The following is a 25,906-nucleotide window of genomic DNA, read 5'->3' on the forward strand; positions in this document are numbered from 1 at the left end:
CTTGTGAGTTGCCAAGTGCTGTTAAGTTGTGCATTTCAAATGCAGGCACACAAACAAGGAGAGAAAAAAGGACTGAAGCAGTAAATAGCAAAACATTTCAAGGATATCTCAAATCTTGCTGGGGCTAGATCTAACAATATAGCTAGGCCAATGGTTGTACAAGCCAGTCCTCTCACTTGGTACACCTCACTGAGAAACAGGTGATGGGTGTGTTTAACCTATAGAAGGATTAAGGTATGACTGACAGAATTGCATCAAAATGACTGATGTCATGGTGTTGTGCTGTCCCTACGTGTTTTTTCTCTTTTTCATAATGCTATTATGTTACAGGGTGGCATAATGGCTCAAGTGGTTAGATCTACTGCTTCATGAAACAATTGTTCTGGGTTGACTCCTACTCCTGGTCATTGTCTGCATAGAGTTTGTATGTCCTCACCATGTCTGTGTTAGTTTTTCTCAGGGTACTCACATTTTTTTCTCCCATATACCTGAATTAATGCAGGTTAGGTTAACTGGCCTAGTATAGGTCTGGCCCCCTTTGAACCTAATTTTAAATAAGGCAGATTTGAAAATGTTATGTTATTTTATTATTGTGTCAAATGTGAGACATGCACTGAAAATGAAAGTTCTGATACCCTTATGGAGAATTTATTTTTGTACCTGCAGATGTAGTGATTTTGTAAAATTTGTCTTGAGAATACTGTCTGTTTTTCTATTATTTGGTACAGTTAACACACATATGAGTATACTCACAAACCATTGTGTTTTTCCATGTCAAATCAACCAGTGGCCCATGTACTTCAGATTCAAAAATTCTGGAAAAATTACCAGGTGAACTTGTGTTAGTCGGGAGACACCCTGTAGTTTTAAATGTAAGCTCAATACTTTCCTAGATGCAGTTACCTGACTGTACCTTGGAAAGTATTTGACCAGGCAGGGTCATTCAGACAAAATATTTTGAGTTTGTTACTACTATACTTATAAAGGTATCAGTATGCAATCTTTGAGCCTGGTAGGCGGCTTAGTTCTTGAGATATGGTCTTATGAAACTGATGAAAAAATAAAGCTGTGTCAGATTTGGCACCCCTCTTCCCTCACAAAAATTACTGCATCTTGGAAAGTATTAATCTTACAACAAAATTATTTTACAGGGTGTCTCTTTAATAACATGGGTACACCTGGTATTTTTTTCTGAATTTCTTGGAACTGAAGTGCAAGGGACGTCTGGAAAATCAGTTGATTTGACATGGAATAACCCCACTCAGTTCAGCTGACATTTACAAAGGCCAGATTGTATGCCATTGTTTGACTATGATTAATGAGTGTGTTCACTGGTGGCTTCCATTATGAAAGGTGCTATATACATTATCTACAAAATTCCACTTTCAAACAAGACATTCTGTCTATCAGTAATTGACTGTTTGATTGGTAGAACACTATTTGATACAGTTGTATATGACAGGATGTTGGCTGATTCATTTTATGATTAGTTTTGCCTTGAGTTGCCAAGTGAGCTCTATAAACAAAATAAAATTTGACAGTATTGAAATGAAAACTTGGAGAAAATGAAAAATAAAAAATCTGAAGCTGTTAACTTTAACTTTACCAGAACAGTACTCTGTATGTGTGCTCATTTCAGTTTGGTGCATCAGAAAAGGGCTTCAAAAAAGTACTGTACATTAAAATTTAAATAAGATGATAAAGAACATCACAGTGGGGGCGGTGACCTCATAGCTCTATGAGACTTAGGACAAATCCAAGTCTTGTCACCATCCCTCTGGATTTTGATTGTTCTTTCTTTGTCTTCTTGGGTTCTCTTCTAAATCGTACATATGTTTTTAAGGATAATTGGGAACTTTACTGGCTTAATGTGAGTCATCATGAGTATATCGGATCACTGATATTCTATCTGTTGTAAGAAAGGCATACAACCCAGTGGGTTCAGAAAATGTATGAATAAATAAGAAGACAATATGCTATCCATTCATAAGGTGGGGATAAAGCCACAACATACTAAAATATTTTGAAAAGTAAAAAGGAACAATATTTGCGTTTTTGATCCTTCAGTAAGTAAGTCTTGAAGTGGAAAATGAGGATAGGTGGGGTGAGAGAAAACCAGAGAAGGTGAAAAGCAACTGTGAAAATCCTGCCAGTCTGAGATAATAAATGATGTTGTTTAAAATGTTATTTTTCTAGTGCTTGGGAGTAAAGTGATAACCAAGGTAAAAATACGTTTAGCATTATTTCATGGATGCCTCCGAAACATTGTGGCGGAGCAAACACAGACACATCAGGCTACAATTATCCTTCCATTTTCTAAACTGCTTATGCAGTGTAGGGTTCTGTTAGGTTAGTACTTATCCCTGAAGCATTATGCATAAAGTGGGAACCAGCTGTTAAGCTAACAACAGTCCATATACCACAATGAGTATCTAGAGGATGTCTATCCTGAAGACTAAGGCAGTGTCTTTCAAACTACTTCTGGGCTGCTTTTATGTTTTGTTAACAAATTACAGGAAACCTTGTTACAATTAATGTAGTAAATAGATTATTGGACATGTAAGTGATGTTCTGACTGATATAAAATAGCAAAAGGGACCTGACAGAACTTTACTGGTGATATGTCTCATGGTTTAAAGAAAAGTGTCCAGTGTGGATTGTGGCTCTGGATCAGGATTGTACTGTGAACAAAAATACTGCATAGGTTAGATAGCAAACACTGGAAAATAAAGGATGAGCTCAGAGACAAAGAATAGTCTGTAAATCAGAAAAAAAATGTTAAATGGCATGAGTAAAAGAATAAGGTGTTATAGTGGAAAAGAAGATAAATGAGATGCAGTTTTCATTACTGGTGCTTCTCTTGGAGTGAATGTGAGTACTGTGCAAGTCATTTTAAAAACTACATATGAATACAGTCTTCTACAGGTGGTGCGTTGGTGCTCAGCAAATATGGGCTACTTGTGAAAGTGGCAGAATAAAAACTTATGTTGCAAAAATGTTCACATCATCTCTAGGCTATTGAAGTCATATGGCATCAACCAAGCAGAAGAATGTGTGGTGTAATGGTATCAAAGGTAACCTTATATAGGCAAAACCACCCAGTTCTCTTGCTGGCAGCATCAAACTGTAAGAATGCTGCTTTGAATTGGGATCTGGAGCTGTTGTAAAGACAGAAAGCAAAATAGGTGTAGCTGATTCAGGAAAAACAGAAGAATCTTGGAACAAAGCTTTCTGCTCTCTACAAGAGATTAAGACTTGGGTGAATATTTATCTTCCAGCTATGCCACAGCAGCTGCAAGGTGCTGTAACAATTAAGGATAAATATGTTGCAGTATGAATAAGTTAAAGAAATGATAAGTGCAATAAAATAAATATTAAGCAGTAACCCACCCTAATCAACCCAGTAGTACAGAAACATTGTGTATATTGTCCTATCTTTTGCTGTCTCTGTCCAATGAAATCCTGTGATAAAATGGAGCCTGCCCCAGCAGCAATACCCCAAACACACCAAAGACTCATGAGCAACGAAGACTTTGCATGAAGTGCAAAAATTCCTGAAAATGATTGTAATCCACATGACATGTTGCAGTTGCAATCCAAAAATCGGTGAAACAAATGAACTTTAGCAGCTGAACGTGAAGGAACGGATGGACACATAATTTTTGTCTTGGCTCTTTTTGACCCCTTTTTAAATCCAGCCCCTTCCTTGTCATCTCAGCAGGCCCTACAAGCCAAGCAAAGGCAGCCTGGGGATGCAGTGATCGCAGGCACAGCGCGGATCTGGAGTCCTTTTATGTAGTGCTTCTACATTTCCCATCCACAAGGATATTATGTATGTCCTAACCAAGGCTTGAGGTTAGCAATGTTAATTGTGTTTACCTTTTTGGTTCCTGAGGTGATCATTCTATTGTGTACGGTTTCTGAGCTTCATATTTTAAAATGATGTCTGGGCCGAACCATTTAGGAACCAGATCAGAACAACCGAGAACAGAACAGGCTTACTTCTCTGGTTGTCCAACAGTGATTGTCTGGACTGGGCCACCATCTTCCTCTCTTTCACCTTTGTGCTATTGTCCAAAAGGTTTGTAGTTACTGAAGTACTGATGCATCTAGTTTAGGTAGGTCATGAGCAGTTAACCATTTTACAGGACCTGTAAGTTGTTTGTCTAGAGCTTACAATGGTGTGGTCTCACCTGTTAATCTCATGCATAGCTATATTCAGTGCAAACCAGAATTCAGGCAGCCACTTTGTCCACAGCTGATGATAGTCTTTGATGAAAGATGTAATCATGGTTTTCAAGGTCCAGTTCATCTACTCAATGGTACTAAATTGAGGTTGGTACACGGTGGTCTTCTGGTGGAACACCCCCTGCTGCTTCTGGAAGTCTTCATCCACTGCATACTCCTCTTGGTGACAGTGCTGCTTGGCAGCACACATCAAGTAAATATTTCATCCTTAGGGTGGAGCAGATCTTCTTGGTCATGGCCATTTATCAAAAAGAATAGCCCAATCCACCTGAAAAAATAGCCCACAAACACCAACAGGAGGGTCTTCCTGTCCTTGCTGATTGAAAATGGCCCCATTATGTCCATGGCTGACATTGGTTCTGAAGAAATCTACATTTCCCAATATTTAATGAAAAGTGAGCCTTTTAAAGTCACTATAAGATGTTGCCCAATTTCTTGAGATGTTGTTGGATAGATTGAGAGAGCAGATATTGTGAATGTAGGTAAAACACATCTCCCCAATGTATCCCAGAAGGTTCTGTTCAACAAGGATTTTAATTATGTGGCAGCATTTTTAAATCCAAAAGACATTACTCAGAACTGGAAATTTATTTTGGTATGATAACAGTGGTCATCTCAATACTGTCTCTCTCCATCCTCACCTACCAATACCTCAACTTGAGATGCTAGGAGGTGAACACTGCAGATACATACAGAGATTCTAGGGTGTCATGGACAAGTGGCATCATGCAATGGGGTAGGCATCATGATGTGTCTTCTTGTTCATCTACTTATAATCGACAGAATTAGAAGGACCCATTGGACTTTTACACAAGCACCACGGGAGTAGTCCATTGAGAGGTGGAAGGCTCAATCACCCATCAATCATCACTATTAGTCTTCCTACTGAAGCAGTGGACATTGACCCAAAGTAACTCATATTCCTGTAGTGACAGGTGGATGGTAAGCCCTACTTATATCAGTAAGTCTGTACCCAGTAACAAAGACACCAACAGGTGGCTTTCTACCAGGACAAACACCTCAGTTGTCCAGAGCATCAGGTGCAGACAGAGTCTCATTGGAACCTTGACGTTTGACTCATTTTCTCTTCCATCTGTATACTTACAGTACTCCTTTCCAGCACTTTCAGCTTTCCGACAAGCTATTTTGCATTAAGATTAAAGTGCCAGCAATATGTACAACTGCCTCATCATTTACAACTTGCACCTGTACTGATACCACTAAGAGGAACATGATGGCTTGCACCAATGTGACATTGTTGGGGGGGTTCAGCTGAGGGTTTCCCTCATGGTTTGGGATAGTGGACCTCTCAGGGCCTACTGGACCTACTAACCCTGATGTCAGCCCAGTCTTTTTCCATTTCGGACCCCAGCTTTACCAACTTATCAGCTGATGTCAGTACCCCAGAGTAGCTGCCACCTGAGGGAGGGACACATGTGTCAATAACACACTGCAATAACTCCTCCACATGTATGTTGGGTCACCACTTAAAGCATAATGCATAAATTCAAAGGCAAATTCCCTGAGATTCTGTGATGGCTTTTGCACCATGGTTCTTTTTCCACAGTACCTGGTAATCATCAGGATGGAAAGCATTCAAAGAACTGGTCTGGAAATTCTGTATTTATGGAGATAGAGAGAAAATAAACTTGCACACAATAACAGGGTCCATAAAGAAAGTAATTGGGGTGGGATTGGAACCTTGCACACTGAAATAGGAAAGAGTGAGGTGAACTGGTTTCTGTTAAGCTCCCTGTATCCCTATAATGCATAAAGTAGTCAAAAAATGGATGGACCATATCAGGTTTGAGTGTAAAGTTAAAAAGTTGTATTACACCTTTGAAATAAATCATAATAGTTATATTACCAAAAACAAAAATAAATAGTAATTTACATTTTGAAACATGTTCAGTAAGTAAATATTTAATAGAAAGTTTGTTTTTCTCTGTTCTACAGAACATATGAATTCTTTCTACATGTTGAGGTTTAACACATAAATCACATATGCGAGTTTTTTAAATTAAGCTGAGAATTGACTTAAACAAAAGAAGCTTTGAAAATTATTAAGATCTGATTGTTGCCATGCATATATTTAAGAATAGAAGATTTAGACGTTTTCCTACTGTGTCACCTCGATCTTGGATGGGTGTCTCAGGTAGTCCAATAATGGTTCTTCTCCTTCGCAGTGTTGACTTTGGATTCACAGCAGTCTCGGTATTAAAAAGGGACTGGTGCACGATGGAATGTTTATCAAACGCCTGTCCTAAAGTCAAAATAGACATATTTGCCAGTCTGAAAGTTATGTAGTGACTGAAATGTACAATGAAATTTAGGCCTGCATTTTTTTTTTTCAAAATAAGCCTCTATCTATTTTGCTGAGGTACATTAACAGAACAGTAAGAAAACATTTATTTTAGACATAAAGCATTTCACAATATTTGTGGGATTCAGGTGCACAGCATAATAATTCAGAAATCCATCCATCCTCAGAAATGGGCAATATATTGGTATAACTTTAGTGCAAAGTGGGAACCAACCTTGCATGCCCTCATGTATACTAGGTCCAATTTGGAGCTGCCACTTGACGTAAAATGATGTAAAAAAAACAGGGTATCCAGGAAAAAGTCTAACTATAAACAGGGGAATATAGAAACTTACAGTCATATGGTAGGATTTGAAACCCCACCCAGAAAATCCAGCTAATTCGGGGTCACAGCAAGTCAGAGCCTATCATGGGAGCATCACATGTAAATTAACAACTGACAATAGATGAGCACCAGTACATTACAGGATACATACACACATACCCACCTTACTTCATTCTATGCCTAGGTAGACTCACTAATCCAACTAACACATTCTGTTGAACTTTCGAATATTGGATGAAGAAACCACACAGACATAGTGAGAAAATGCAAATGACATATGGCACCCAAACAAGAATTTGAATCCAGTCATCTAGAGATGTCAGGCAACAGTTAATCAATAATGTGTTTTTGTTCCTCCCCATGAAATAAGTGTATCAAATAATTTTTAAACTAAATACTCAATGTATTAGACCATCCCTTTTGCAAGGATTGTGATCTGATTTTATATATATATATATATATATATATATATATATATATATATATATATATATATATATATATATATATATATATATATATATATATATATATATATATATATATATATATATATATATAATTATTTTTTATAAATGTATATATTTATACTGCTCAAAACAATTAAAGGAACTCTTTGAAAACACATCAGATCTCAATGCGAAAACAAAAATCATGTTGACTGATATGGAGTGGGTAATGTGTTAGGAATGAAAGAATGCCACATCGTTTGATGGAAATTAAAATTATTAACGTACAGAGAGCTGAATTCAAAGACACCCGAAAATCAAAGTGAACAAATGATGTGGCAGGCTAGTCTATTTTGGCAAAATTTCATTGCAGCAACTCAAAATCGTACTCAGTAGTTTGTATGGCCCCCGCATGCTTGTATGCATGCCTGACAACGTCGGGGCATGCTCCTAATGAGATGACAGATGGTGTCCTGGGAGATTTCCTCCCAGATCTGTACCAGGGCATCACTGAGCTCCTAGACAGCTTGAGTTGCAACCTGGTGGCGTCGAATGGGCTGTAACATAATATCCCAAAGGTGTTCTATTGGATTTAGGTCAGGCGTGTGTGGGGGCTAGTCAATGGTATCAATTCCTTCATCCTCCAGGAACTGCCTGCATACTTTCTGACACTGACCATAGTCAAATGCAAAACTGGTGAAAAAACAGTCAGAAAAGATGAGGAGGGAAAAATATCAGTGGCCTCCACCTGTTAAACCATTCCTTTTTTGGGGGTTGTCTCATTGTTGCCCCTCTAGTGCAGCTGTTGTTAATTTCATTAGCACCAAAGCAGCTGAAACCGATTAACAACCCTCTCTGCTACTTAACTGACCAGATCTATAGCCCAGAAGTTTCATTGATTTGATGCCATACTCTGATTAAAAAGTGCTTCTTTAATTTTTTTGAGCAGTTTATATATATTTTTTCTTTACGAAGTGCCCATTCAGGTGAGGCTCAAAGTACACAGATTAGTAAGTACAAATCAATCAAGCAATACAGAAAGTCATATAAACATAAAATTACACGAGCAAATAGGAACAGCGCAACAGACACTAAATACTCAAAGCATTGCTGTTAAAGACAAAGGAAATTCAGTAAGACAAAAGTGTTAAGTGCAACAGTTGTTACTATGCAAAAATTAAAGCAATGTGTAATGGCACATACAAAATAAAACAATTTTATATCAGGTCTCACAGATCCAGTGCTACACTCACAAGATTCAGGTCAGGTCAGGTTGGGGAGCATGCACTGGTACAGCACATTGCTGCACCCACCACATATCGAAACAGCTCGGGATCCTGGTTGGCAACCTGCCAGGCAGACACGTAGTCCAGTCCCACCCTTCAGAAATAATCCTCTAACTTCTGCAGCCATGTGTTATGTGGGCATCCCTTTGGTCTGGTCCAGTCACTTGGGTCCTTAACAATGAGAATTCTGCAAGCTGGATCACCCTTGGGGAATTGCACTAGATGGCTGTAGTGTCGTAACTGATGCACCCTCACAATGCACGTAATGTGCTCTCATCATTTGGGACTCCATGAGCCACCACTCATTCGATACAAAAGTCAAGTCAGCTGTACCCAAGGACTCTCTGAAGAGACACAGTACCGAAGGAGTCCAGTCTTCATCTCAGGTTACTGGATAGTGTCCATGTCTTGCAACCATATAACAAAACAGGAAGCACCAGGACTCTAAAGACTTGGACTTTTGTCCTTATGCAAAGATATCGGGAGTGCCACACACCCCTTTTCAGCGACCTCATAATCCCCCATGCTTTCCTAATCCATCTACTGACTTCATAAGAAGAGTCACCAGAGACATGAATGTCACTGCCAAGGTAAGTAAACCGCTCAACAAGGTGGACACTCTCTGAAGACAGACACACTGCTGATGGCTGTGCCCAAGAGGTCATTAAAGGCCTGGGTCTTGGTTTTTATCAAGGACACTTGCAAGCCCAGACACTCAGACTCCTCAATCAGTCTGTCAAGAGCCCTGAACAGAACCTCCATTGACTCTGCAAAGTCAAGATCAGTGAATCTGTCTTCACTAACAGATGCCCCACAGCCACTGGACTCCATGACCCTGCCCAACACCCATTCCATGCAAGCATTTAACAGAGTAGAAGCAAGAACACACCCCTGGCGATCCCCAGAATCAACTGGGTACACGCAGGTTCTGCCTCCTAGCCTGAGGATCAGCTTTAAACAGCTGCTCAAAGTAGCCAACCCAGCGGGTCACAACTGCAGTGACATCCTTAAGAACCATTCCATCAGCTGCCCTGACTGTGACTCTTAAGATACACAAGATATATGATCACAAGATACATCAACTAACAATACACTATTATATAAAGTATATTCAAAAATACTTAGTGACATCATCAATGTAACAGGTCTATCCTGGCTTCTGTTCAGATGCTTCACAGTGATGCACCACATGGAAAGTCTTTGTTTCTCCTACTCTGGGTAGACCTAAAATTTGCAGTGCTTACTGGCTTCTTTCACAAGCTAAAGGCACACAAATTCTCTCTGTTTTAATATTAGGAGGAAGCAGATGTAAGCTTGTAAATTCTGCCCTCTGGATTTTTCTCACTGGATGCATATGTTAGGGTCAGTTTAATCTTACTATTATAGTTCCATCTGAAGATTAGGATTTTCTACATTATGAAGTGAACATTGATAGAGTGCTTTTACTTTCAATCTGTAACCCTTATATCTGCACCTACACGTTATAGTAATCTATAACATGTTGGAAACAACCTGAAATTTTATACTGTCAAAAAGAGCATCCTATAAAAACTCATATTCATCCAGAATTTGGACCTTTCTGCTATATATTGGCTACAACAATGAGTTTAACTCCTGTTTTGTTTACACTAACTTTTAAGTATAAGATTCCCATAGTCACTCATAAAAATTTTACCATTTACTTGCTGCCTGCTTCATATGTAGAAATCAAAGTCTTTAGGAATGCCTTTCATGAGGCTGTTGTGATGCTGCAGTCAAAGATTGGTTCCAATTCCTGCATGCCATGTAAATAACAAGATCATTGGAAGCATTTGTGTAATTTTCTTGTTTTTTTAATTTTTTTTTCCATGTGATACTTGCTTTTTTATACAAAATTAAATCACACATATGTACATTAGATTGCATATCAATGCAGTGTGGGACAATGACAAGATTCAACACAATGCTGAAACTTCAGTCTTTAAGTAGGTACTATGTACAATAGGTATAGAAAAGAACCCCCCCCCCCTTTCAAAATATTCACATGTTGTTGCTTTGCAGCCTGAAATTCAAACACACACAAAAATATTTTTCCAGCTGTATTTACTCAGTGTAAATTATAACAAACAAGTTAAAGATATAATAGCAACAGTTTAGAAAAACAAAATTAAGGAATGGAATCGCAGAGATGGTTAAAGGATCACCCCCTCCTAAAAATACAATTAGGTGTAACTAATCACCTTTTCCATGGCGCACCAAGCTAACTGTCTTCCAGTCCCTCCAAACTGAATGGAAGAGCAAGGAGGATACTGGTCAGAGATGCTACAAAGAGGACTATGTTAACTTTGAAGCAGTTACAGGAATTTTTGGCAAAGAGTGATCATTATGTGCATGTGACAACAATATCATAAATGCTCCAGTAATGTGGCTTATATGGGAAGGTTGCAAGGAAAAAGCACCACCTCAAGAAATGCCACATGAAATCTTGATTGAGCTTTGTCAAAATGCATGTTGAAGATTCTGAAGCCAAATGGTAAAAGGCATTATGGGCAGATGAGAAAAAAAATCAAACTATTTGACTTCAATGCCAAACAATATATCTGGTAAAAAGCCAATACAGCTTACCATCCAAAGAACTCAATACCTACTGTAAAGCATGGAGGTGGTAGCATCCTGTTGTGAGGGTGTTTCTCTGCAGCAGGGACTGGAACGCTTGTCAAGGCAGAAAGAAAAATGGATGGGGCAAAATAATGTGGAATTCTTGAGGAAACCCTGCTGCCCTCTGCCAGAAAGTTGTCAAAGGGAAGTAGGTTCACCTTACAACATGACAATGACCTATAACACACAGCAAAGTTGAACACACAGTGGCTGGAGAAAAATGTGAATGTCCTTGCATGGCCTAGTCAAGGCCCCGAATTAAACCAAACTGAAAATCAAATGAATGGGTTGAAGATTGCAGTCCACCAACAGTCATCATCCAGTTTGATCTTGAACAATTCTGTAAAGAAGAGTGGGCAAATATTTTAGAGTCTAGATGTTCAGAGATGGTAGAGAAGTATCCCAACAGACTCACGGCTGTAATCAAAGCAAAAGGTGATTCCACAAAGTACTGACATGGGGATAAACCTTTAACCATCTCAGTGATTCTGTTTTTTTTTTTTTTTTAACTGTTGCTATTACATCTTTCACTTGGCTGTTATAAGTTGCTTTCAGTAAATACTTCTGGAAAAATATTTTTGTTTTTTACTTCATCTGAAGCAACGCAATGTGAATATTTTGAAGGGTGGGGGCGATTCTTTTCTATGCCCACTGCACTATAGAAGGTTCAGTCTTTACCTGAGTGCTATATATTCATTTATTATCAAAGAATCTGGAAGACACTGGCATTCTGGATAGCATAAAATAATGATGATTAAATATGTAAGTTCCTACAAGGCAACAAAAACAAATGCACATGATAAAGATTGTCCCACATTCTCTAGAGGCAAGTGCAAGGAGAATCAAGGAACCCCTAAGAGAAAGGACAAAGAAATCCAGATGCCTCTGAATATGCTGTTCTCTCTATACTGGAGAAGACCTGAGGTATCCCTGAGCAGCCTGCCTAACAGAGTCTAAGTAATTGTCCAGAAAATTTCCTGACTCAATAAAGGCACTTCAAGAATATGGGTACTTCTAGTCAGATGACTTCTCCACTCCACTTAAAAGTTCAAAGCTCTGGCAGTTCACTTCCAGTGCCTAAAGGAAACAGAACTCCACCTCACATTGCACACTATGTGAGACTTCAGAAAGTTTTCTTGGTCTTCCAGACCACAACTTGACCTCTACCACTGTTCTTGTTAACTGCTATCTCTTATATATATTTCTCTTTCGGTTTTACCTGCTTCCACTTCAAAACCTGTCCCGCCTACACGCGGGCAATACGCCATTTCTCGATTCCTATTCGACGTCTTCCATGTCATGCACTATACTGGCCTGCAGGGCATAATACATCCAACAAATACTCGAGGTGCTGCCACAACGGTAAAGTAGCTTTACCGGCCTTGCAGGAGCCACGTGTGTCTTTACAACAGCTTCTTACACAGCAAACATCAGAAGCTAAAAATGATCGTGAACACATTCGGGAATACAACTCTTCTCTAGCGTTTGCTTTCATGGGTAAACACATAACTCAACCTCCTGACCACGGACCATACTGTTTTAAAATACACGGGCAAATTTATCACCAAATCTCTCCACTATACGCTAACACTCCTACCTCTTCAGGATAGGAACAGTTGTATGTTTTTGACACAGTGCAAGCTACTGCAGTACGCTTACAAAATAAAGCAAACTCTGCATGCAGCGAAAATGTACTTCTCCAGCTAGATTCCATGCTCAGAACCATCAACCCCTTCGCTAAATCATACAAACACATGCATGAAATCGCACATTCAAATCCAACAGCATCTGTACGAATGGTTTTCAAGGAAAATCCTTGGCAGGATTTACGACGATACAATGCCCCGACATTGCAGCGATTTTCGTCGGAGAAGATGGCGAAACGCCTGCTGAAAGGGACATTTGCACTTATCCCATACGCAACTCCCGTAAACAGATTTCCACGCTCAATATGAATGGCGATCCTATGGTTTACCCACTTTTATTCCCTTACGGAGACATTGGCTGGCACAAAGATTTACAACATGTTCCCGATAAAAGAACCGCCAAGCAAATAAGGCTTACTCAATGTCAATTTTACGCGTACAGATTAGCAATGAGGAATACATTTAGTATTTTGCACTCCAGCGGCAAACTATTCCAACAGTACGTCGTAGATACGTATGTTAAAACAGAGGGTGCGCGTCTCAACTATCTCAGATTACGCCAACAAGATCATGCAACAAAAATATCAGGATGCCATGGCTATAGTATGTAAATTCGGAAAGCCTGATTTATTTATCACTTTCACACGTAATCCTACTTGGCCTGAAATTCTACATGCACACTACGTCTTTCAAGAAGTATTTATTTCTTCTTGATTTCTTAATTCCTTTCTCACCATTTTCCGTTCCTATTCTTACACCGCCGTATGCTACGGCGGGCGTCGGCTAGTTTATTAATAATATTACAAACTGAGGAAACAGCTACTTGAAAATGCTTTGGCGGCTGCTTAGAGGAACCCATAGCTGCCGATTGTTGGAACGAGGTTTGAGAAGTCAGATAATTTATACATCTTTGCAATTTGCATGACCTGGGATTTTTCTAAGAACAATGACTGTGAACAAGCCATAGCCCTAATTAGTTAGTGAAGGTCTGAGACCTTGGTAGAAGTTACCAGAGACTTCAAATATCTTGGGGTGCCCATACATTTAGGTGCTGCTTTTTTGCTTTTTTCACTGTACAATTGAACAAAACAAATACAATACACTAACCTTGCATAAATACTGAAAATACATGTGTCATCTTTAACTTTATACCTTTTGGTGATCAGTTTTGCTTATTTAACTATTCTCAGTGACAAACTTTTGCATGCCTCTGTAAAGCCATAAAGTCAATTACAGCAAGATTCCAATGAATCACAACAAGTTTCTGTGTGTGATATTGTATGTATTATATACCTGGTTTTGTAGTTAAGATGCCTGGGAGGAGGACGTATTGTTTTGTGTAACTAAAAAAATGTAAATAGAACCCTCTTTGATTTTCCCTTCCATGTCTTGGGTGTATGACGATCACATGCTTTGAAATTAAATAAATAGTCATTATATATATACAGGAAAAATAAACAATGATGTGACCTTCATGTTGTTGCATACTGGGTCAATGAAGAAGCACCAAGTGACAAAAATAAAAACTGATCTGGTCACTGAGTGGAACATTGGGTAGATGAGGGGCCCAATTCATGCATTGTATATAAAAAGAAATCTTTTTAAACAAGCATTATTTGGGTCTGTCCTGATAGGCATAGTTTCTTTGTGAGCAGAGTCCACAGTGTAGTTTCATCAATGACATATATGTGTTTCTGTAGTAACCTGTACCTGGTAGAAGATGTGCTACAGAAGAGTATCGTGCGGTTGCTCGATATATGACCAATACTATGTATACTAAATTAGCATGTGTGTATTTATCATCCCTGTGGTTATACACATATCTTCTAAACATATTTCATGTGTCTGCTTATGTGCAAATACACACTGGCATCTCAGCTTGCTCCTAATTGACTGGTACTCTGTCCAGGGCTGATTTCTGCCTTATGTCTAAAGCTTCCTGAATGGGCTCCAGCCCCTTGTCATGCTGAATTTTTTTGTGTTATAAAAAACCTTAACCCTTTAGGATAATGAAACTCGTAACGCTGATGTGAATTCTGCCATCTAGTTGTTACTCTCATACAATATAGTTATTTAATCATCCTCTTCTTTCTTACATTAGTAGGCCATCCTGCACTACAAACAAGGTTAGCCACACTTTCCAATGTGTAGATCATTAGCAGAACAATGAAGAGGTCAGATAATAAAGCACAGTACAGTATTCAATTAGAAGCAGCAGACATAAAGAAGCATAATTGTGTAGTGTTACATTATATGGTGAAAGAATAAGAGCTCTTAATTTCACACTAGATTGCTATGTCTACATACTCAAACCAAATAAGAAAAAGTAACAGGATGATGTTGGAACAGTGAATTCAAAGCCTTTTTAAGTGTAATGGCAAAGCTCTTAAAAGATGTATTTAAACAGAAATTGCCACAAAGTATGGTGCAACATTCAGAAATAAGGCTCTGCATTATAAGAAGTGGCAATAATGTTTTTAAACCACGGAGAGAAAGAAATAAAACAATGTCATACCAGAGACATTGATGGGAATTATGTGGGCTTGATTGGGTCGTGCCAGGTGCCAAGTAGCCTTTTCCACAGTTGGTAGTATTAAAGTCTGATTCCAGGTGTGCTGCTTCTCAAGAATTTTTGGAAATACGTGTCCAGTGTCTTGTGGCAAGATGCCTACAGTGGTTGTCCCATCTTCACAGACTTGTTTTGTAGCTGGCTGTCAATTTGAAATGAGTACATTTTGTTAGGGTTTTGAATTAGTCATGAGTTTTCTTTCACTGCTACTGAAAATACAAATCTTTAAAACACAGTAAATGCAGCCCAATTATTTTTTATCAAAAAATATAAACTATGTCTTAGCAGGCTGCAGCTGTTGCATCAAACAGTTCTGTGCTAATGGCCAGATTGAACCCATTTTGATTCCTTGCTGGGTTGCTGTCAAGGTGCAGTCTGTATATTCTCCCCATACTTATGTTGTTTAGTTTTAGGGATTCCAGTTTCTTCCCACTTCTTGGTTAACTGGACAAAATTAGCTCAATATGAGTGAATGCATGTCTGCATCCCTGTCACTGATTGGTGGTACATGTGATTTTTTTTCTGCCCTATACTCAGTACTGCTGGGATAGCCCCTAGGTCAGTGTGGCCATGTACTGCATAACAAGGGTTTACAAAATGAATGGAGACAGGTTCCATTATTGCTATTACTTGTGTGTCCATTCTTTTCCACTAAGCCACCCTTTACTTGTAGGTTAATTCAGTTGCTAAATTATATTCATGTAGTGAGTTGGCAGACATGCCCAACTCCTCTTTACCCTGCATTGTGCTAACATTGATTAAATGTTAACTCAACCCAAATTAAAGAAGCATATACCTGTTGCATTATTTAGTGAGCATACTGTAGATAACTGGATACTGTGATTATGTGTCTTTATCTTTCCATTTGATTAATTTGTATTGTTGCTATGACAGTTTAAGAGCATCACATTCAAAAATGATCAAATAAATGAGCGCTCACCTTCATCACTTTATGGACAGAATTCTTTTTTTATTCCATGTTGCAAAGTTACAATAAATCATCCATCCACCTATTATTCAATTCATCTGTTTCTACAATTCAGGCTTCCACAGAGCCAGTGCCTATCCCAGCAGTACTACATACAAGGTGAGAAGCAATCCTGGAAGCAACACTATTCTTATCGCAGGATACAATCTTTCACACACAACCACACAGAGTCACAGATTAACTGAACCTGCATAATCCAGTGTTAGGCTTTTTTGAGTAGGATACCAGTCCATAATCCAAACATAAGAGGACAATTTAAAGTCACTAGTTAACCTAAGCTGCAGGAACAGGTATATTGTAAGAGCAAGAGGCTTAAGCATATTAGCTATAAACCTCAAACTTGGCAGTTAATTCTATACTACCTGCTGATTCTGTAAATCTATTCATCTGCCAACAGCAGAAATCTGGAAACATTTCCACATATTGTGGTGTAATTGCATCTTGACCACACATGATTGATGAGAAAAGAAGAGAAAAAGTTGGGGGCAGTCACTGAAAGGTTTAACACAGAGGATAATGGTGTAAACCATCCCTGTGCATGCTATAGCTAATGGAAGTGTGTGTTTGAAGCAACATGGAAGGCATTTAGGTGTCATAAATTGTTGGATTGAGCATACTGGACAACATAAACAGTTTTCATTTGCCTGTGATCAAAAACTGCCATTTCAGGAAATATTGAGGAGCTCAGCAATAAAGACATATTGATTAACATCATGAGAATACCCTTTTACATGCCAATGACATCAGGAAAAGGCATTTTGTGTTTTCAACACAAATGGAGCCATAACATAATTTTATGCTAACTAGCTACACCGGTTCATTTAAAGGTACATTGGGTTATCTAATGTTCACTTCAGCCCTGCTCTATCTTACATTATGCAGCATGTAACTGCTCTTCAGCTTGAGCATTTCCAGTGGAATTAAATAAGTGTCCATTTTGATGATCAGTAAGAGCTTATATTGCATGATATTGCATATTGTTACTACTCAGAGATCAGGATTTTCTGCACATCCATGAAGACTGTCCTCTTCCAAAGTTGTTAGCAGTGGTATGAATTTATCAAATATAAAATTCTCAGAGTAGGAAAACAGTGGCATTGGTTTAATGCAGATAAACAAGCAGAGATGTGATCAGCAAGCTAGGAGCTAAGGATTGTTGAGAATCCCCCCCAAAGTAAAACATAAAAATATGAAAATTAAGCAAAGCTGAACAGAGTGACTTGATAACTAAGTACTAATGCATGAAAGGAGTCTCTTGAAAAAGGTTACTGATATCACTAAAGAGCCTCAGGTGACTGTGGTTTAATTGTAAATGCCATGTAACTGTTATTGTGTGGGGCTGTCATAGGTTTGACCTAGAGCATAGTTAAATGCAAAACACAATGTTTCCAAGCATGTAATCTCACTTTGTGGGCCATTTAATCAATAGTTCTTGGTAATTTTAATGAACTCTCTTATTATGCACTAGGGCCACCCCCAATTTTATCAAGCTGCATGCTATCTTCTCGGCATTGAGAAAACTAATAGAAAGCAACAATCTGGTGAAGTTCTGGAGCAGTAATGTTGTTTTGCATTTTGTTTTAGATATAGTATAGTGTTGAATTTTTATTCTTGGCCTTAAAATTAATGCACTCAATTTTTGTTGCGCTTTAAGTACATTTTTTTTCTTTGCATGACTTTCTCAAGTTCATGTAGGTTTTTTTCTTTGTGCTTTTGTATGGTGGCTCCTTCCTGCAGTCTAAAACATGTAAGTAGGTTAACAGCCAACTGTACTATACTGTAACTGCTATGAGAATATGTGGCTGGGGTCACGAGTGCACACAGTAATGGGCAGGGGTCCTGTTTACAGCTGGCTCCATTGACTCTGCAGTGGATAAACAGCTTCAAGAAATACAGTAAGTAAATAAATGGATGGTTAGGTAGTCTATGTCTGCTATTGTTATCACTGTATGTTTATTAAGAGTGTGTTTAACTTTTTTGAATAGATTGTTAGTGACTGCAAATTCACATGGATTTGGTTTAAATTATTGGTAAATTGATAATGAAAGAATTATGTGTTTTTTCAAATTCTAAAGGTAAATTCATAAAAGAGATAACATTCTGTCCTTTGAAACTTGCTGCTATTTCCTGCTGCTGGTGTGCAGTAGCACATATATAAAAGAACTGGATACATACTGTAAGGAAGAACCAACCATTGTTTTATTGAATTTCTGGGTATTAATGAATTCTTGAAAATTATTAGTAAACTCATCACAAAAATTGGCATTCAGTTCAAGAAAGTAAAGTTAATCATGTTTACATCAGTATTATGAACAAAATATTGTACTGTCAGATAGTTGCATACTGTACTGTATATTTCAACATTGTACTGTACTGCACTTTTATTTTTTTCTTAGATTGTTAAACGGCAAGTCATATCTGAGCTTGATTGATAAGAATATACTACAAAGCATATGACAACAGCACTAGTACTTAGTAATTTAAATTTTACTTGACATCAGCATATAACACAGAAATATGACGCCTACTGAACATGTTGTTACTGAAGATTTCATGCATTGATTCGTTATCTTATTTTCAGTTCTTCTTTGCTGTATTCATTTGTGTTCACTTTGAGCTGAAATGGTAGTTTAAACACACGACCTGAGCACATTTGGTACCTCAGAGGCATACAGTATGTTTATTTTAATTACTTGAAATCTTACTCATGCTGACTACAGGCAAGTGACATTTGTTATCTTATATTCAGACTTAGTATCTTACATTTATTTTTTAGCTTTGAGATTGTTGTATATGTTTGTGACTGATTAGATTAATACTCATGGCCATAATGACATTCAAAAAAGGAGGCTTAAGATATATTTGCACTATTGTGTCTTCCCAAATAATCAACATCTAATTGGATACTAAATTCTCAGTCATTGTTATACTAGTGAATTATTATTATGTTTATAAAAAAAATTCATTAGACACTGGAAATCAGAGCAGATGTGATGCAAGGTGTTTTTCTGTATTTAGGCATGTAGATGTGGGTTTAGCATTATTTCAAGTCTCAAATTAAGGAATTTAACAGCACAATAATAAAACTGAAAAATAGGTATAGCTACACCACCACTCTGTTTTTGGTTTCTGAATGGATAGTTTTCTTCATTTCTGTTTCATACAAATTTCCAGTCTTTAAAACAAAAACTTGCATTATGTATATTAGTATACAATATACAGTTTACAAGGTAAAGGAATTTAGAAAGAATATATTCATTCAAATATATGACAAATGAGAATTAATCTCACAGAAAACAGTATATTATTTGTTCATTTTCCTAAATGCAGAGGTTGAATATGCAAACCAAAAACTGAAGCCTTCAAAGTAACAGGGACCAGTCAGTTGTGTGGTGGTGTAGGTTAAATAAAGAGTAGTTTTTCAACCTTCTCATTAAAATCTTGCATTGGTTGTGTTTTTGATTGGACTGTTTTTTATATTGTAATATGACCTTTATAACATTGTGTCCTTCTTTGCTTGGTATAATTATTTAATTGTAAGGCATACATATGGAAACGTAATAAACAAAAATAAATACATTAAAAAGTGAAAAATAATGATTCATAGTCAAGAGGACATTAAATTTGGAACTTTAAATTGTTAACCAACCAAAAGTATGAATTCTTTTGCTAGTGAATCTTTTCAACATTTTTAGTAAAAAGTACCAAGAAAAACTTATAACAACCATGTATTCTTAAGTGAGATAGTATCTATTGTAACCAGGTCCTCTCTATTCTTGCAGTTCTTTCTACATAGATTGTCCCTTTTGGGCTCCCAGGACTCAAATGTAGGTGCTAATCCTATGCAAAATGGAGAAAGCAATTGTCTTCGCAAGTAAAGCCAAAGGGGAAATCTCCAGTCTTAAATGACTAATCAGGCTTCTGCATATAAGGGTATCTCTTATTCAGAATGGGCTTATTCAATTTGAAGCCCACTCCACTAGCAGGTCACCAAAATGAAACATACACTTCAGCTGCTTTATACCAAGGAGGTATCAGTAAGAACCAGCACAATGTCAATACTGGTTGAAGTCATGTAATAAAAAGCTCCAGGCTATCTGTTGTGTAAAGAAAGACCATGTATATGGCTGTATATTGATATCTTTAAGATGATGGGATACGTTGAGTTAAGCACATTTTATGATATCATAGTTTGAAAATGTGACATTTCCTACAAGTGGGAAGAATTCTACTCCATCTGTGTTGAATTGGCAACAACACCATTTGATAAACTTAATCGTAGTTTTGCAGTATTTGTGTGACTAGAGTGAAAAAGAGCTTCTCAAAATGAAATGATAAAGATAGAAACACACTGAAAATCACAAGTGTATATCAGCAGCAACAGAGTGGCTTTATGCTCCTCAGCTATGGCAAAAACCACAAAGGTTTCTAGTTGTAATTTCACTTATGTCTCTTTCACTCCTCCAGGTGGAGCTGTTGTTAAAAATGTGAAAAGCTGAATCAGGTGAGAATCTTTCCTAAGAAATTGCTAAAGTTGGGGGATGGATCTAGGAGGTGTTATGCTGTATTAGTATGCTCTGTCTCTCTGCTTGAGTGTACGTCTGCATTGGTGGTCATGAATCAGCATGTGTTTGTAGAGTCATTCTTTAAAACACTTCTATTAGTGTGGTGACAGGCAACATAATTTACATTCCCTTCACAGACATCTATAAATTTAAATTTATAGCACAATGTAACCCTTTACCACAAGATTGAAGTGCATGCGGTATTTGTTGGTTTAAAATTGTGATAATGCCACAACAGAACACTTTAAATACCATTGTTAGTTGGAAAAAATCAATCAGTATTGATGCATGGTGACTTCATTCCAATATGTAATTTTACTTTCAAGGAATTTCTGGCATGTTGTCTCTGCCATTGTTAGAAACAGGAGAAAAATAAACCCTCGGTTTCACTTAATAAAGAAAGAGGAAATGATTACTACCTCATCAATCAAACCACTTTTGCCGACTATAAACATTTACAATGCTTTTTGTTCCCTAATGTGCCATTGTCCCATCATACATCCTACTCATTTTGTCTTTACATACGTATTGAAATGAGTTAAACACAAATGGTCAATCTGTCAAGAAATAGTAGCTACTTCTTCAAATGGTTCAAGCCCTGCAATTAAGTTTATGCTTCACATCTTAATTTGATAGTTAATAAGATAAATAAGTCCAGCCTTCAAGTAGTTGAAATGTTTAAGGTTAAGTTTTGTGTGATATTAACCCTATAATATAATACCAAATCCTCAGACATTTATAAGCCACACCCGTTACAAAATAAATAGTTTTTCAGCGTTGCATTGAATTAAAACAAAATTTTGCCTAAATTAAATATGAGTAACTTGAATATGTTTGCATTTGTCCTGTCTCAGTTCCTCAACTCCTTGCTTCTTAACTAACTTAAGGAAAAATCTATTTTCATTTAATTTTAACCATCAGATAATCCATTTCTTTTTTGGAACACTCTTTAAGTACACACTTCCAAACACAAACACTAACTTGATCTATTTTAGGGAAACTAAGAAATCCAACCTATACTGTTTTTGAGAATGGAGTGATGAGGGTGTAATCTGAGTAACCAGGGGAAAAGTCCTTGGAGACAAAGAGAAGGTATAAACTCCACATAGTCAGTGACCATACCAGCGTTTGAGCAGAGAAATATAGAGCTGTAGGGCATTTCCTTACAGCTATGTGTGTCTGATATCTGCCTATCTGGAAATAAATACAATTTAATTAAAAGTGTGCAGCCAATCATGTAACTTTTACTGATTAGCCGGAAAGTAACATTTGAAAATCATGTTTAAAGCTAGCTGTCAAAATAAAAAAACAAGCAAAAATGTCCACCAAACTATCTTAAGCAGAAAATTGATACTAAGAGTAATTATTTCATTGATAAATGGACTGGAAAGTGTGTCTTTATATTTGCATCATTGTGAAATGCTCAGCTTTATTGTCTGGTCTGCAATAAAACAGTTGCTCTAATAAAAGGAACTGGCCAAACACAATAAAGCCTTCAATGATATAGTGTTATTAGGAGAGTACATTATAGACATTTTATTCAAGCGTAATAGTGATAAATCAATATATAATGTTATTACATCTGTGTGAGGACCTCTGTCATCTGCATGTACCTTGGCAGAGAATTTCAAAAGTTGTGTGATAAATGGTGTCACTCCAGCTGATTGTATATCCTTGGCCTTTGAGTAATCTACAGACAACACTGGCGTAGTGATACTCTTTGTTTATCTCTATTTTGGTGGAGCAAAATTCAGAGAACAACAGCAGGCTTGTGTGAGGAAGGTATGAGTGCCTGCGCACTGGCCCCTTTTGATCTAAGTGCTGCTTTTGAGTCATTGATACCCTTACTGAAAGGAGAGAGCATAACATGTCACCCTGCTTCTAAACACTTACTTTGTAATCAAAGCGGCAAACATGGAGTGAGTATTTGAAATCATTGTGAATTCTCATCCTTGCCTTGTGTCCACTGTTAACACGAATTCAGCACTAGTCCCTTTCAAAGTGACTATAAGGCTAATATCAGTTCCTGATGTTAAAAAAAAAAATCAGTTTCAAGCAGTTTAAAATCTACCCCTATTATCAAAAATTAGAATGTGAAGGGAAAATATGTGAAATCTCTTATTTGTAAAAATAAAAATGACCACTCCATTCTCATTTACAAAAACACATGTGAATTCTTCTGAGCACTGACAAAAAAAAGCTCTTGTCTTTGAAATTCTTAAGGGAACCATTTTATAATCCATTGTTTAAAAATGACAAATCCTGTGCCTTCAGTCATTAATCCATCCTTCATGATGTGAGAAGTTAACTTTAAAGCTCATTCACTAAAGGAACAAAACAAACCTGATGATATCAGATTGATCTCCTGCATGTGCCTTATTTTATAGACACCTGTAGATTGTACATAATGTTATCATAATTTTTATATAGCTGAAAAATATGTTGGAGTATGGCTTGAGATTAGAAAAAACTTGAGCCACTATTTGATGATCCCAGTTGTGGAAAATACAGTTTTTGAGGTTTTTTGAAAGATTTATAAATTAAAAAGCTTGTAAACCTCAGACCTTTCCGATATTAATCTTCATAAACCTGTTACTTCTGTACTATTCGGTATTCATGGAGTGTGTTTTGGAATGGCTTGATATATTGCTGTATGTCTGAATGTGTGCTGGTCCCACTGTGAATAGCTCTAGTTGCAGTGTATGTCTGAGTCTTTCTGTCTCCATTCCCCACTGGTTATGTTGCTTTAGCAGTTAGTGTAAAACAACTGGCTTGTTAATTTTTCCTGAATCCCTTAAAATAAGGGATGATCTTTACTTTCAAGAAGAGGTCTGGTTTGACAGACTCTAATAAACTTAGTTGCTAGTTCCTATCAATATAAATGATAGTATGCAGAAATTATCAAAAGGTTGTGTTGTTCAGCCAACCATTAGAATGCTCAAGACACATTAATAAAGAAATGATTGGGGTATGATTGTTGATGCTAGGCATGGTGGTTCCACTATCTCAGAAATAGCTACCACCCCTTTCCCCCGAAAACAATGTTTATGCATGACATTCCATAGGTTTTATAAAGAAATGATGAAATATGATGAAAGTCTGCAAAATATAAAGAAAGTCTACAAATTTTCAGATAACAGTTCTTTAGAAAAGTGGTGTGCAAAAAGTACATTGCTAAATGTACAACATGTTGGGCAGTGAAATAGATGGGTTACCCTGGGGAAGAGGACACTAAGTCCTATTTTTGTCAGCTTATAACAGGGACTTAAAGCTATAGTGGCCACACAATCACTAGAACCAGAAAACTGAAGACTAGAAAATATTTGTTGGTCTGGTCGATCTTGATTTCTGCTGCAATATGCAGGTGGTAGTGTCAGAATTTGTTAATAGCATGAATCCATGGATCTCTTCTACCTTGTGCCAACAGTACAGGCTGGTGGAGGTAATGAGATGGTGTAAGAATGTTTTCTTTAGCATATATTCGGCATCTTAATAGCAACTGAGCATTATTTGAATGCCCAATCATGCCTAAGCATGGTAGTTGACCATGCCATCTCTTTATGGCCACTATCTACTGTGTTTCAAATAAGTAATACCAGTACAATACACTAAAATGTTACAAAGCACACTGTCCTGCAGAGTCCCCAAATCTAAATCCAAATGAGCATTGGGAGGAGGAATGGGAAATGTGATGCATGAATGTCTTGCAAAGGAATTGTATGATGCAGGTCACCATGGGCCAAAAGTCCCAAGTAATTTGTCCTGTGCTGTGTTGAACCTAAGGCTGGAATAATTCATGCTATTCTGAAGCAAAGGGGATCTTACACAGTATTGGATAGCTGGACCTGATAAAGTAGTTCACTAACTAAACGCTAGTGTGAAAAAAGAACTATATTGTCTTTGTGACATAAGTAATAAAGCAACTCCACTAATTAAGTACTATCATAATTTAGTGTTATGTATAAATTTTGTTCCTACAGCAAATAATTGGTGAGGCTTAAGTAATAATACAGTAATAACAGGTTATGTGTCATATTTGGGAGCATTCTATTATCATAGTACTTTTGGAATGTATTTATTATATCATAACAGTGTAACTAATGGCAAGTATAACAGACATGGCTTGATGCACTGAATTAGGTGCTCACATATTGACAATAAGTAAATACTACTTGTAAAGATAAGATGCCTTTGTTTAGTTAAGTGAGCTGAGCTATGCATATATAGTATAATTATTTTTGAGGGAACAATGTAGATCTTCGTTTTAAATGTTTTGCAATGTTAAGGTAATAATTTATAAAATTCTGCTTGGTCTAAGGCAAACAAGATAAAAGTTACAATGACCAGAGACAATGCTTTAAATTTTTTAAATGCTGAATATTAGTTTTCTGGAAGCAACTGGGAGCTTTAACCTTTTTGGAAATCACTGTTACAAATTTTAAGTTACACATTCTATATGCTGCCCTTAAGGCTTTATCATCTTTATTAACAGTAGAAGTCTATGGTAAAACATTACTTTCACTCACCAGGAAAATAAAACCCGTCTTCTTGTTGACGATCTGCTGAAGAGTCTGCTCCAGAGGGGGCCCCAAGTGATCCGAGCTGCAGCAACGGAAAGTCTGTCCCGTTACTCTGCTGTCAGAATATGACCCTTCATATTCATCTACAAAAACACAAAAGAAGTCACACAATTATGGCTTTGCCAGGACTGCATCCCTGAGAGAGTCCATATTGTTGTATTTCTGCTTTGCTAGCCTTCGAAGAATAACGTGCTATCCACAGCAATCAAAAAGAGATCGATTAACTTTACATCCCCTCACCCTTTTTCTTTTGACAGCTGAACAAAAAAATGAACTTGTGCTCTGGGAAA

General features: G+C 37.3%; 1 protein-coding gene across 4 annotated transcripts in view; it reads right to left on the minus strand.

The window, feature by feature from the left end:
* nhsl2 (NHS-like 2) overlaps window positions 1-25,906 on the minus strand; it is a 114,414-nt gene that overhangs the window by 13,364 nt on the left and 75,144 nt on the right. For 2 of the 4 annotated variants that reach the window (XM_039766388.1, XM_039766390.1), the window contains 3 exons: window positions 25,563-25,699; window positions 15,430-15,625; window positions 6,380-6,511 (listed from right to left, as the gene is read on the minus strand). In XM_039766388.1, the coding sequence (XP_039622322.1) occupies window positions 6,380-6,511; window positions 15,430-15,625; window positions 25,563-25,699 (465 nt within the window). Of the gene's footprint in view, window positions 1-6,379; window positions 6,512-11,258; window positions 11,609-15,429; window positions 15,626-25,562; window positions 25,761-25,906 lie in introns of those variants that run through there. The other 2 variants (XM_039766391.1, XM_039766389.1) reach the window with 2 other exon arrangements.

The sequence above is a fragment of the Polypterus senegalus genome, chromosome 10 (genome assembly GCF_016835505.1).
Source record: "Polypterus senegalus isolate Bchr_013 chromosome 10, ASM1683550v1, whole genome shotgun sequence".
In the NCBI taxonomy this organism is placed as follows: Eukaryota; Metazoa; Chordata; class Cladistia; order Polypteriformes; family Polypteridae; genus Polypterus; species Polypterus senegalus.